The sequence below is a fragment of the Sarcophilus harrisii genome, chromosome 1, assembly GCF_902635505.1.
Source record: "Sarcophilus harrisii chromosome 1, mSarHar1.11, whole genome shotgun sequence".
NCBI lineage: Eukaryota > Metazoa > Chordata > Mammalia > Dasyuromorphia > Dasyuridae > Sarcophilus > Sarcophilus harrisii.
Window position 1 is genome coordinate 661,050,705 of NC_045426.1, and position 13,338 is coordinate 661,064,042.

The 13,338-nt window shown below is 39.2% G+C and overlaps 1 protein-coding gene across 2 annotated transcripts in view; it reads left to right on the plus strand.

Annotated features, from left to right (window-relative positions):
* Positions 1–13,338, plus strand: part of NWD1 (NACHT and WD repeat domain containing 1) — a 75,767-nt gene that overhangs the window by 13,382 nt on the left and 49,047 nt on the right. For both annotated transcript variants that reach the window (XM_012542394.3, XM_031947974.1), the window contains exon 4: positions 9,455–10,733. In XM_012542394.3, coding sequence (XP_012397848.3) covers positions 9,455–10,733 — 1,279 coding nt within the window. The remainder of the gene's footprint in view (positions 1–9,454; positions 10,734–13,338) is intronic.

Genomic DNA, 13,338 nt, shown 5'->3' on the forward strand with positions numbered 1-13,338 from the left:
TTCATTTCTCCCTCTCCCCCTCTCTTCATTCCTCCCTCCCTTGTTTCCTTTCTTTTCTCCTTTTCTCCTTCCTCCCTCCCTCCCTTCCTTCCTCCTTTTCTGTTTCCCTCCTTCCCTCCCTCCCTTTCTCCCTGTTTCCCTTCCTCCCTCCCTTCCTCTCATCTTCCCTTTCTCCCTTCTTTTCCTCCCTCCCTTCCTCTCATCCTGCCTCTCTACCTTCTTTTCCTCTCTCCCTTTCTTCCTTCCTTTCTCTCTCCCTCTCTCCCTCACTCCTTCCCTCCCTTTCTTCCTCTCATCTTCCCTCTCTCCCTTCGTTCCCTCCTTCCCTCCCTTTCATCCTTTCTTCCTCCCTCCCTCACTCCCTCTCTTCCTTCCTTCCTTCTTTCCTCCCTCCTTCTCTTCCTCCTTCCTTCCCTTCCTCCCTCCCTCTCTCTTCCCCTCCTTCTCTTTCTCCCTCCCTCTCTCCTTCCCTCCTTCCTTCCTTCCTTCCTTCCTTCCTTCCTTCCTTCCTTCCTTCTTTCCTTCCTTCCTTCCTTCCTTCTTTCCTTCCTTCCTTCCTTCCTTCTTTCTTTCCTTCCTTCCTTCCTTCCTTCCTTCCTTCCTTCCTTCCTTCCTTCCTTCCTTCCTTCCTTCCTTCCTTCCTTCCTTCCTTCCTTCCTTCTTTCCCTAACTCTGCCATTTACATAGTAAATATCATTAAAGGGCTTTGATTCTTGGGTCAGAAAGCCCAAGCTGCTTAGGTATCTGAGTGAGTTGGGATCTAGGCTTGTCTCTGAGGAGCTGTTGCCATGCTCCTGTGGCTGGGAGTTTCCCACTGAGGTTAGAGCATCTTCAAAAATAACTTCTCTCATTAGAGGTTAATTTCAAAACAAAGCCACCTCTTTGGAGAAAGCTTTAAGATGTGTCTGGCAATTAAAGCTGGGTCCACTCAACAGTAAGCAAATATTTGGGGAGAAATCACTAGATATTTGTGGCTGTGGATATTAACTTTTAATTGCAGGATGACTTTGGGCAATTCCTTCTCTCCTTCCGTAACTCAGTTTCCTTTTTATATGAAATGGGAAGGGAGCCCTAAGGTCACATTTAGTGTTAATGGCACTTATATAAGACTTTACATATTACAAAACACTCCGAATACAGTTTCTCATCTGATCTTCATAACTCTGTTAGGAGGTAGCATATTATTATTATTATTCAACAGATGAAGAAACTGAATCCCATATACTTAAAATGTCTTGCCCAAGTTCACAAAATTAGTAAGGGTCTGAGGTAGAACTTGAACCCACGTCCTTTGCCTCCAAATCTATTCATGCTTATTTCACTAACCTGCACTGATTTGAGAAAGAAAAGAGACACAAGCTTTGGGAATGCCCTCAGCTACAATAAACAAGTGATTCAAAGTGAGAGATTAGTTGATTGAAGAGGAGCCTGCAGTCCTGGATGGTAATTCTTTCTCCCTAATTTTGTGTGAGGTGAAGCCATCTATGTCCTCTCTTTATGCTGTGTGTAGTTTGATTCTATCTGGCAAAACAAATAAACAAAAACCACAGAGTCAGTACCAAAAAGTCTCTTGAACCTTTTCTGTCAGTTTGTCCAGTCTAGTTTGTTTCACATAATGTACCATTGTTGTCTGAGTATCTTCCATAATTTCTACTGAATTGTTGACCTTACCTATACAAAGTTAGGGCTATCATGAAGCAATCTTAGCACTTCCCTGGATGATCTTGGCCCTTCCCTTATGTGACCTTCAGTTTTTTCATCTGTCAAATGATTGAGCTCAGTTTCCTTTCCAGCTCTGACATTGTATGTTTTAGATTTTAAGTTATATGTCAGTTTGTGATACTTTATATTCTGGGGTTTATGTTTTAAGCTTCTTTTCTGTTTTGACATTCTATATCACAGGGCCCTTCAAGTTCTGAAATTCTGTCAACATAGAAAGGGGAAGTACACACACAAAATTAGTGAGTAAGAATTAGAATCTAGGTCTCAAAACTTCTCTTCAATCAACTAGACTTTCACTTTGAATGTCCTTCCCAGTTCTGTTATTCCTTGCTCCTAGCATTTCACCCAGCTATTCTATGTTCCATGTTCTATGATCTCTGAAAACTGACATTCTATAACTCTAAGTTTCTTTTCAACTCTGACAATTTCATATTTTAAGCCCTCTCCCTTCTGGCACTTTATGTTCTAAGGTCCCTCATATCTCTAAGATCCCTCTCATCTCTAAGGTCTCTCCCAGTTTTCGCAATCTAGAAAATCTGTAAATTCAAAGAGAGAAAAATTTCTGCTCTAACAGGATATCCTGCTAAACTATAAAACAAAGGTGTGGAAATTTGGCCTAAGGAAATATCAAATTATGGACATTCTTTTAGGAACACTCAGTATCCTGCTGTGGATACAGATAAGTTATTCCTTATCATGAAACAGTGGTAGAGGATATTAAGACATTTTAAGGGGTAGCACAAAGATAAAACTTTTAAAAACACAGATAAGTTTGAGATTTTAAAAGGGGACATGAAGTTTTGAGCACATGTAAAGTTTTTAATAAAATATTTATACTTTAGGACCACTGAATATTATTTAGACTGCCCAACTTCTTAAATTTCTTAAACTTAAATCAAATCTGAGGTCTCTTGACTGGACGTGGGAGTCATGAAATTATAACATATCAGAAAATTTTTGATTTGTATATCTATTTTATATATCTATATATCTGGGGTCATGTAAAAATTTCTCAGTCAAAAAAGATTTGTGAGTGGAAAAAGTTTAAGAAGCCCTGGTTTAGAGAACCACAAAATCATAGAACTTGAAAGCTGAAAGGGACAATAGAGACTATATTGTTGAAAATTTTAATTCACATATGGGAAAATTAAAATTAGGAAAAGAAAAGGTCTTGATCAGCATTATATAAGGAAACAGTGGTAAGTTCCTATTATTTTTAAATTACAAATTAGAAGTTCAATAAGCAATTTTTGTACCAGGAAGAAGTAAGAGGAAATATGCCTTTAGTGAGGTGCGCTTGGGATAGGGCCAAATAAACTCTAATCTGAAATATGTCTCCCTAGCAGAGAAGAAATAAGGTTGGCTAGGTAGTTTCCTCTTTGAACTAAATTCAGTTATCTAAGGCAAGGTCTCAGTTACTCTTCTTTCATTATGGCCTTGAATAAATTTATTGTCCTTTTCCTTTTAAACTTTTAGTTTTAAAAAGTATAGTACATTCTTAAAGAATCTTTATCATATCAGATTCCCAAACTAATTTTCCATGGCAATCCTTTTGCATGTTCCTTTTGGAGTTCAAAAATTATAGATAGAAGCTACATCCAATACTGACTGCTTCTCTTTGAAAGGGAAAATAGTATTCAGATATAAACTGAAAAACAACACATATAATATACTGTACTTGAATTTCATACAAGCCAGATTTAGAGCATAAGTCTGAGTTAAATTTGGACCAAAACAATAAAGTTTAGAAACCTAGAAATATTGTATGATTTGTTACAGTCTTCAAAGTCTCAGAAGATTTCTGGCTCATTAGTATTTCCTCTTCACAACCTTTCCCTTCCTTAGTGAATGACCTTCAGGAGTTTCCGCAGTACCCCCAAATTAATTTGTTATGAATGAATCATAGGTAGCTATAAAAAAAACTCTCTTTTTGATAATCCTTCTCTAATATTACTGCTCAAAGTGGCTTTTCTCTCAATTCTCTTTGTGGTTGCAGGTTTGTTTGTTTGTTTGTTTGGTTTAGGGATTTGTTGTTGGTGGTGGTGGTGGTGAAGCAATGATGGGGGTTAAATGACATACCCAGGATCATACAGCTAATTGTCTTTGTTTATCACATATGATGCCTGGAATTGGTCACACACATCAGCCCCTTTCTTTTTTTCCTTCCTTCCTTCCTTCCTTCCTTCCTTCCTTCCTTCCTTCCTTCCTTTCTTTTCTTTTCTTTTCTTTCTTTCTTTCTTTCTTTCTTTCTTTCTTTCTTTCTTTCTTTCTTTCTTTCTTTCTTTCTTTCTTTCTTTCTTCTTTCTTTCTTTTCCTTCCTTCCTTCCTTCCTTCCTTCCTTCCTTCCTTCCTTCCTTCCTTCCTTCTTTCTTTCTTTCTTTCTTTCTTTCTTTCTTTCTTTCTTTCTTTCTTTCTTTCTTTCTTCCTTCCTTCCTTCCTTCCTTCCTTTCTTCCTTCCTTCCTTTCTTTTTCTTTCTTTTTTTCTTTCTTCTTCTTCTTCTTCTTTTTCCTTCCTTTCTTCCTTCCTTCCTTCCTTCCTTCCTTCCTTCCTTCCTTCCTTTCTTCCTTCCTTCCTTTCTTTTCTTTCTTTTTTTCTTTCTTCTTCTTTTTTTCCTTCCTTCCTTCCTTCCTTCCTTCCTTCCTTCCTTCCTTCCTTCCTTCCTTCCTTCCTTCCTTCCTTCCTTCTTTCCTTCCTCCCTCCCTCCCTCCCTCCCTCTCTCTCTTTCTCTCTCTCTTCCTTCCTTCCTCCTCCCCTCTCTCCCTTTCTCCCTCTCTCTCTTCCTTCTTTCCTTCCTTCCTCCCTCCCCTCCCCCTTCTCCCCCTCCCCTTTCTCTGTCCCAATTGGGGTTAAGTGACTTGCCCAGGGTCACACAGCTAGAAAGTGTTAAGTGTTTGAGATCAGATTTGAATTCAGGTCCTCCTGACTTTAGGGCTAGTGCTCTATTCAATCAGCCGTTTTCTGGGGGCCATCTACTCTGACTTTTCATCCAGCAACTTCTGGCAGTTTCCATGACTAAGGGGATTCAATCAGGAAGAGTCATTCCCTCATCAAGATATAATGTCTTTGTGCCTTGGTTTTCTTGTTAGTAAAATGGAGATAACAACAATACCACTTTGTAGAACCAATTCCCAATTCATGTTGCTGTAGGTAAATTTGTGTTTTTGTTTTTTAAAAGATGTAAGAGCAAGAAAAAGGCTTCTTTTCTCTTTCTTTTGGATAACGCACACCCTGCTAGTCTATAGAAGGTAGAAGAAATAGAGCAAAGGTCAGGGGGTCACTACACTCTTGTTCTAGTTAAATATTACTATTACTCTTAAATATTATTATTATTATTATTGATGCATGCCTTATTTTTCCTATTACTATAGCAGTTGCTGTTATTTTTCATCTTTTTATCCCTAATGTTTAGCACACTGTGGATGTGGATGTGGAAGGAAGTTAACAAATCAGAAGCAATAATGGGAGGAAGTTACCCAACAACATGTTTTAGTTTTTAAAAGAAAAGGTATCCCTACAACTTGAGTAATATAGATTTGGAATTATTACAACCTTCTTCTCTTATGCATAAAGGTAAATGGAGGCAGTGAGGCAACAAGGCAGCAAGGTAGCTCAGTGGGTAGAGTCTTGGACCTGGACTCAGAAAGACCTGAGTTCAAGTGTAACCTCATAAATTTCCTAGATGTGTGATGTTTAGCAAGTCACTTAGCTTTTGTTTCTCTTACTCCACTGGAGAAGGAAATGGCAAACCATTGGGGAAGCTAGAAATAATAAAGTGGAGAGTTCTGATGCTGGAGACAAATCTGGTCTCAAATATTTACTATCTGTGTGATCCTGCACAAGTCATTTAATTCCATTTGCCTCAATTTCCTCATCTGTAAAATGAACCAGAAAAGGAAATGGAAAACCACTCCAGGATCTTTCCAAATGGTTCACAGAGTCAATTATGACTGAAATGACTCAACAAGATGTAACTAAGGTACAAAAGGGTTTTACCTGATTTGCAAAAAGTCATACATTTGGTAAATGGCAGAGCCAGGATTTGAACCCAAGTCCTTTAACTGTCAAACTTTGCTCAACTGCCTTTTAAGATAGTAGCTTGCCTCTGGATAAAAGCCTTCAAAAAATTGGGGTGGTCGCTTTCAGAGATATCAGGTGAATGCACTGGGAGATCACTTCTAGGACTGAGATGGCCGATTCATTTGCCTCTCTGCACTTGGGCAATTGATTCTTGGACCACAGGCCCTTGGAACCTGTTGGGTTGCATTTTTGGCCTTCTCAATTTAATAGAGCTCAGACTTCCCTGGTGTACTCTTTGAGAAGCTAGATAGCCCTCCAACCCAGAAGAAGGCAATTGCTTTGGCAATAATAACAACTCTTATTTCTATAATAATATAACTAGCAATTATAAAGTATCTACTATGTACTAGACCCTAGTGCTTTACAAATATTATCTCATTTGATCCTCATAACAATGCTGGGAGCCATGTGTTACTATTATTCCAATATTACAGTTGAAGAAACTGAGACAAATGAATATTGTGACCTGTTCAAGATCACAGCTACTAAGTAATTACTAAGAAACTCAGGTATTGCTGATACCAGGCCTTTGCACTCTATCCACTATAACCACCTCCCTGCTCCAAATGCAGCATATCCAAACATTGGTCAAATGGATTTTTTTAGTCATGACAATTTAATATTTCAAAGAATCAAAAAACATAAGAGCTGGATCTTAGCAGTAATTCCTCCCATAGCTGTGCATCCAGTCTCTGCTCAAAGACTTCCAAGGAGGAAGAACTTGCTACCTCCTGAGGCTGCCCATTTCACCATTGGACAATTCTGACTAGGAGGTTCTTACTTATGTGTCCCTGAAACTTCCACCCATTTCTAAGCAGTATCAATCAAATTACTTCAGATTTCTGAAGACCGTTATTATGTTTCACCTAAAGCTTCTCACCTTCATTCCTAGTTCTTTTTAAGTGATATTCTTGTGGTTTGATTTTAAGACCTTTCACCACCCTAGATGCCCTTCTCAATATATGTGACATCTTGTCAATGTCCTTCCTTTGCAAAATACTTTCCTCACACAGCCTGAGGAAATAGATATAAGTATTATTATCTCCATTTCACAGATGGTGAAAGAGAGAGGAAAGTGATCTATCTTTTATCTCAACTATTAGATTAAATTTTAAAAATCATCTTGTTGGTCTAAATATAGGTTACCCCAAGCTTAGGCTAAACTCCAATATAATATCTCTTTAAAACAAAAAAAAAATTGGAAAGATTTACCTATAAGAAGCACTAGCAAGAGTAGACTACATTTGGGATTTATGCAAACAAAACTGGGTTAGGGGCTTTGAGGGGAAAGAAAAAAAGGTCTACATCCAGAGTAATATGTTCTCTTTTAATATATAGAAATTGGTATTGGGGGGAGCTATATTTGTAAAATGATAGACTTCCCTAGAAGGCCAGCATTCATGGCTTACCTTTTTGGCTTTGGTGGGTTTTTTTGTGTGGTCATTGTTTGGATTTATCATTTTATCCACATAGGAAATATCTTATGTGTGAAAACTCCCTCTGTCATTATAGATTGACATAACTTAAAGTGTTGGAAAGGGTGGTATATTGGAAAGATTGATTACTGTCTCTGGGGCCAGAGAATCTGGGTTCAAATCCTTCTGGTACTTACTATGGATAAGAATTTGGATGAGTTATTTAATTGCCTTTTGCCTCAGTTTTTTCACCTGTAAAATGAAAAGGTTGAATTAGATTGCATCTGGGATCTTTCCAACTCTTCATGTACATTCTGTGAAAGTTGTCCAGGGTCACTGAATCAATATGTGTCAGAGGAATTGGTCTTCCTGTGTTCGAGGCCATCTCCACAGTCACCATGCCATACTCTTTCTCTCCATACCTAGAAAATTACAGTTTTTAAAGATTATTATTTTTTATTTATTTATTTTTTATTGAGACAATTGGGATTAAGTGACTTGCCCAGGGTCACATAGCTAGGAAGTGTTAAATGTCTGAAGTCAAATTTGAACTCAGGTCCTACTGATTTCAAGGCTGGTGCTCTATTCACTGCACCACCTAGCAGCCTCTCTTTAAAGATTTATTATATAAAGTATGCACCAAAATGGAGAGAGCTTCCATAAATCTTGTACCAGAGTTCAAGGTAGACATACTCCTCCCTCAGGTATATTTTTGTTGCTATTCAGTAATTTTTCAGTCACATCTGACTCTTTATGATCCCATTTGGGGTTTTCTTGGCAAATATACTATAGTGTTTGCTATTTCCTTTTTTTTATTTATTTTTTTTATTTAATAGCCTTTTATTTACAGGATATATGCATGGGTAACTTTACAGCATTAACAATTGCCAAACCTCTTATTCCAATTTTTCACCTCTTACCCCCCCCCCACCCCCTCCCCTAGATGGCAGGATGACCAGTAGATGTTAAATATATTAAAATATAAATTAGATAGTGTTTGCTATTTCCATCTCCAACTCACTTTACAGATAAGGATATTCTTTGCGTTCTTAACTCTTCTTCTTAACTCTAAACAGAGTTAAGTGACTTTACCAAGGTCATACTGAAGGTGAGAGAAAAACAGGGCAGCCAAAATAATGAAGTTTTAAGAGCGTTTATTGCTAGCTAGCGACTGAACCCCAACACCAAGACTGGAGGGGTCAGCAATGAGTGGCCTCAGGGCCATATATTTATAGAAAAAAGAGAGAGACATCAAAATGTTTCTTAATACATTTGTCATAATAAAGGAATTTTTATTCTAAACAGGAGGCAAAAGAAGTTATCACTCTAAGGGGGTCATTCCCAGGTAGCAGCAAGCAGCACTTCTTTAAGCTTTATCAGGTTGTCAAGGTCTCAAGACTCTCAGGACAATACATCTGGGTTGTTCAAAATACCATCTGCATTAGGGAGTGCATGAGTACTAGTTCTTACTAGTAATAAACTTACTAGTAATAAACTACAAAGATTCAAGATTATGTTTCTCACGGCCCAGACTGGAATTCAGAAACATGAGTCTTCCTGACTCCAGTTTGACTATCCACTATGACACCATCTTGCTGTTTATGTCTGTTGTTTATCCTGGAATCACAATAGCTTAAAATTAGTGTTTTTTTTTTTCACAACAACCCTGTGAGGTAGATAGTAGAAGGATTATGTTTACTTTTACAGATGAGGACAATAAGAATCAGAGAGGTAAGCCACATGGCTGGTAAATTCAGGGCTGGGACTGGACCTCAGGACTTGACTTTCCCTTCTAATTCTTTTACTTGCCTATGACATCAGCTGCCTGTCATCAGAGCTGAAGCCAGTACCTGGGCCATGTAACAAAAAACCGTGTCCAAGATAAGTCACATTAAACACACTGTCATTTGACAGGATCTGTTCTGTGGGGAAAAGAAATCCTGAAACACAGTTCAAGGCCACTGCTGAAGAGATCATTGCACCTGATCATCATTATTAGTGGCTTTCTATTTTTAATTAATTATTTATTCTTAATAGATACTGAATTTTGTTGTTCCTATGCTGCTGAAGGATTACATGTGCTGTTAAGGCAACCCAAATTTGGCATCCTGAGGCAATGTCCTAGTCTCCACTCTCTGCTGGGAAAATGTCTTCTTGGAAAATGGAAAATGGATTAATTTATTTGAGATTGTGAGTCTGTACTTGAATTCTCAATCTCAATTTGTTTTTACTTTTGCAGTGATCGAATGGGAAATAGAACATGGTCTTCTAAATATAGGTAGCTGTGACGGTGATATAGGGGCAACAGTTTTCCTTAGAGAAATCAAAGACCTGAATAAGCACATTCTAGATGAGTGTGACCTACCAATGGTAGACCTGCAGGAAGATGGCTGTCTGGACATGGAAGCTCAAAACTTCCTCACTAGCCTCAAAGTGAGAATTACAGACAACCATCCCAAACTGCTGAAGGTGCACTTTGTCCAGTGGAGCCAAGACCTGGTGAACCCAAAGAACCGAGCACATGCTAAGTACCTGAAGGAGCTGGGAGAGCAGTTCATCGCCACAGTAAACCATCAGATTCTTGAACGCCTTCGCTACCAGAATAAGGGCAATCAGATGCTGGGCCCTTTTTTCCAGGAGCTGCATCACCACATGGCCCAGTGCAAGGACAAGTGCCAAGTGTTTTGTGGGAGGGAGGAACTCCTGAGCAGAATTGGAAAGGCCATCACAGCAAATGATGGCATCAACCATTCTCCCCTGGTTGTTTTTGGGCCTCCTGGAGTTGGAAAGACAGCTCTGATGTGCAAAATATCAGAACGCATCCAAGACTTCCTGGGACAAAAGATAGTGCTGGTATTTCGGATCCTGGGAACATCTCAGGCAAGTTCCAACAGCTGCATTTTATTGAATAGCATCTGTCTCCAGGTGTGCTTAGCCTATGGTTTGCCACTTCCACCTGCACAGGTCATGGCTGTTTATAGTGGTGCTGTCCAGTTCTTTCAAGATCTTCTCTTCATGGTTTCCAGCAGAAATGTTGAGTCACTTGTGCTCATATTGGATGCATTTGAAGAGTTGAACTTGACTTATGGGGCAAAAGGTCTCACATGGCTGCCAAAAAAGTGCCCCCCCAAAGTTCACCTCATTCTCTCTGCTTGCTCAGTAGAGTCTAGAACCTTAAAAGCCCTGCAGGGGGTGGTCACTAGCTCAGAAGCTTATTTTGAAGTGAAACCACTCTCTGGGGAGCAAGGTCAGAAGATGATTGAGCTCCTTTTGTCATCTGTGAAGCGGAAGCTGAGCCCTGCCCAGAGGGACCTACTCTGGGCCAGCCTCCCAGAATGTGGGCATCCCTTGAGGCTAAAACTGGCTTTTGATGAAGCCCAGAGATGGGCATCCTACACATTACCTGTCTCTCTGGCCACCACTGTCCAACAAGCAATGCACCAGCTTTGTGCCCGTTTGGAGGAGTTACATGGCCAAGTCTTGGTGTCCCATGTACTTGGGTATATTGTGACTGCCCGGTAAGTCAGTTTTATTTTTGCCCTGTTTACTTTTTAATGCAATGATAACTGTAACATAAGTGTTATTATGATAAGGTGTTTTATGTTTCAAAAGCACTTCATCATGGTCTTATTTATTGATGCGTCATATTTTATGGGTATGTAACAAACTGATCTCTTTTCAGTCTAATGTTCTGTGGTCCTATAGTTGGTTGGTTGTTGTCCTTTGTTCTTGAAGAGGACCAAAATGACATCACTATGCTAGAGTCAAGTTACAGTGTGTCTATGGCTGATCAGACTGATACGAGTTCTGAATGCTCTGCTGTAGGTCAGACATAAATAGTCCCTAAGAACATTTAGGATGGATTCTCTAACTTTGTGCATTTCACATTTCTAAGTAATTCAATTCTGCTTTGCTTCTCTGGTGAGGGTACACCATGCTGGGAGTCATGTACAGGATACCTGGTAGGATATGATCCAATGACTTTATAAGTTGGAGCATATCTAGAATCAAAGTAGTGAAGGCACTAATATCCACATCATATGAACAGAAGTTGGAGGAACCATAGCCTTTTAGCCTGGAGAAGAGGCAACTGAAGGAGAATATAAATCCTCTCTGGATTTCTTAAGGGCTTTCATGGGGAGGAAAATCCCAGCATCAAAGATTTGGAAGTCCAAACCATATCTGAAGAAGTATCTCCATGACAATATTCCCCAACAAATGGTCATCCAAACATTCCTTTGAGAACTTCTTATGAAGCAAGTCCCTACCTTCTGTCACAAGTCTCTTCTCACTTCAGTCCATTCATCAACTCAGCTGGAAGAAAAGCTGCACTTTTCTAAAGTGCAGGTCTGACCATATCATCCCCGACTCAATAAACTCTAGCAGCCCCTTAATTTGGCATTCAAAGATTCTTACAGCTTGCCCTGTATCCTCCTTTTCAGTCTTCTGACATCCTAGCCTCTCCCACATACTCTACAATCCAGTGACTCTGGCCTCCTGATTGTTCCTTGAACAAGATCCCTCTGACTCCATGCATTTTCCCAGGCTATCCCTCATGCCTGGACTGCTCCCCCTCTTTGCTTCTGTCTCTTGGTTCCCTAGGCTTCCTTCATAACCTAGCTAAAAATACTACAGGAAGCATTTCCAATTATTCTTTATTATTGGTTCTATTTCCAATTTCTTCTGCCTATATTTTGTTTATACATAGTTGTTTGCTATTGTCTTCTTCATTAGATTCTGTGTTCCTCTAGAGGGACTTTTTCTTTTACCCTTTTTTTGGCATCCTCAGAGCTTAGCCTGGAACATAACAGGCACTTAACAAAAGTTTATTGGCTAACTGAAATCTCATTTCCTTTCTGGAGATTGTTAAGTTTTTCCTTACATTGGATCTAAGTTTGAAACTCCTAGCTAGTTCTTTCCTGGAAACTGTAAGAACAATTCTAATCTGTATTAGCCTTTTAGAGCTCTAAAGTCAGCTCTCATGTTACAGAATCACAGAGTTTCATGCCAGCATGGGATTCTGAAAATCTAAGTGTTTAAAATCCTGGCTTTGCAATGTGACTTTGGGGGAATTAGTTAGTCTCTCTGGGTCTCAGCTTCTTCCTCTATAATATAAGGGAATTAAATTTTGTTCTCCTCCAGCTCTAAAACTAGGATCTTATTATCCTATGACTATAGCTGATGACCTGACCTTTGTTCAAGACCTCTGCTGAGGATGACCCACTAACTCCCAAGGCAGCCCATTCCTTGGGCACTTTTAGAGAACTCCAATTTTTAACTTATTTTTCCTTACATCAAATCTAAATCTTCTTTCTGTAATTTGTGCCTGTAGCCCCTTTTTCTATTCTCTGGGACCAGGTGAAGTGAAGGGAAGGGGTTGGGGCTTTGATTTCATTGGTGAAAAGAACTGCTAGAGAGAAGGAACTCCCTCTATCAGTACAGATCAACAGCTTTACTAGAATTTATAATCTTAGAGAATGGCTTAGAGCAGTGAATTCAGCAACTTGAGCATAGTGTGTCACAGGCAGGAACTGACGTCAATACTTCCTGCCTCCAAGGCTACTATGATATAGTGCCCCATGAGAAATAAAACAATTCACTCTACATCACATAGTTCCAATAACTTAGCCAGCAAGTTCTATTTCTTTAATATAATAGCCCTTCAAATATAACAATAATAATAATTCTTCTTTGGAGTTTACAAAACACTTCACATGAATTACCTTATCTGATCATTACAACAATCTTGTGGAGATGTCCCATTTAACATATTTGGAAACTGAGGCTGATACAGGTTAAATAACATGCTCAGAGTCACACAGCTAGTAAGTATCTGAGGTAGAATTACTTGACAAAAACTATGATGTTCCCCCCAGGTTTTCTGTAGGCCAAATAGAGTCAATTGCTTCAAATAATCTTCATATAAAATCATCTCAGATCCCATTCCTATCCTAGTTGTTGTTCCTTGAATCTGCTTCAGTTCATTGATGCCCTTTCTAAAACATGGCACCAGAGATTTGATCAAGATGCCAACTATGGTTTGACTAGGAGAGAGTAGGATAGCTTCTTCTTCATGTTGGTTGGGATTCCTTTACTAAGGAGATTAGCCTTGTTCTGCTTGGC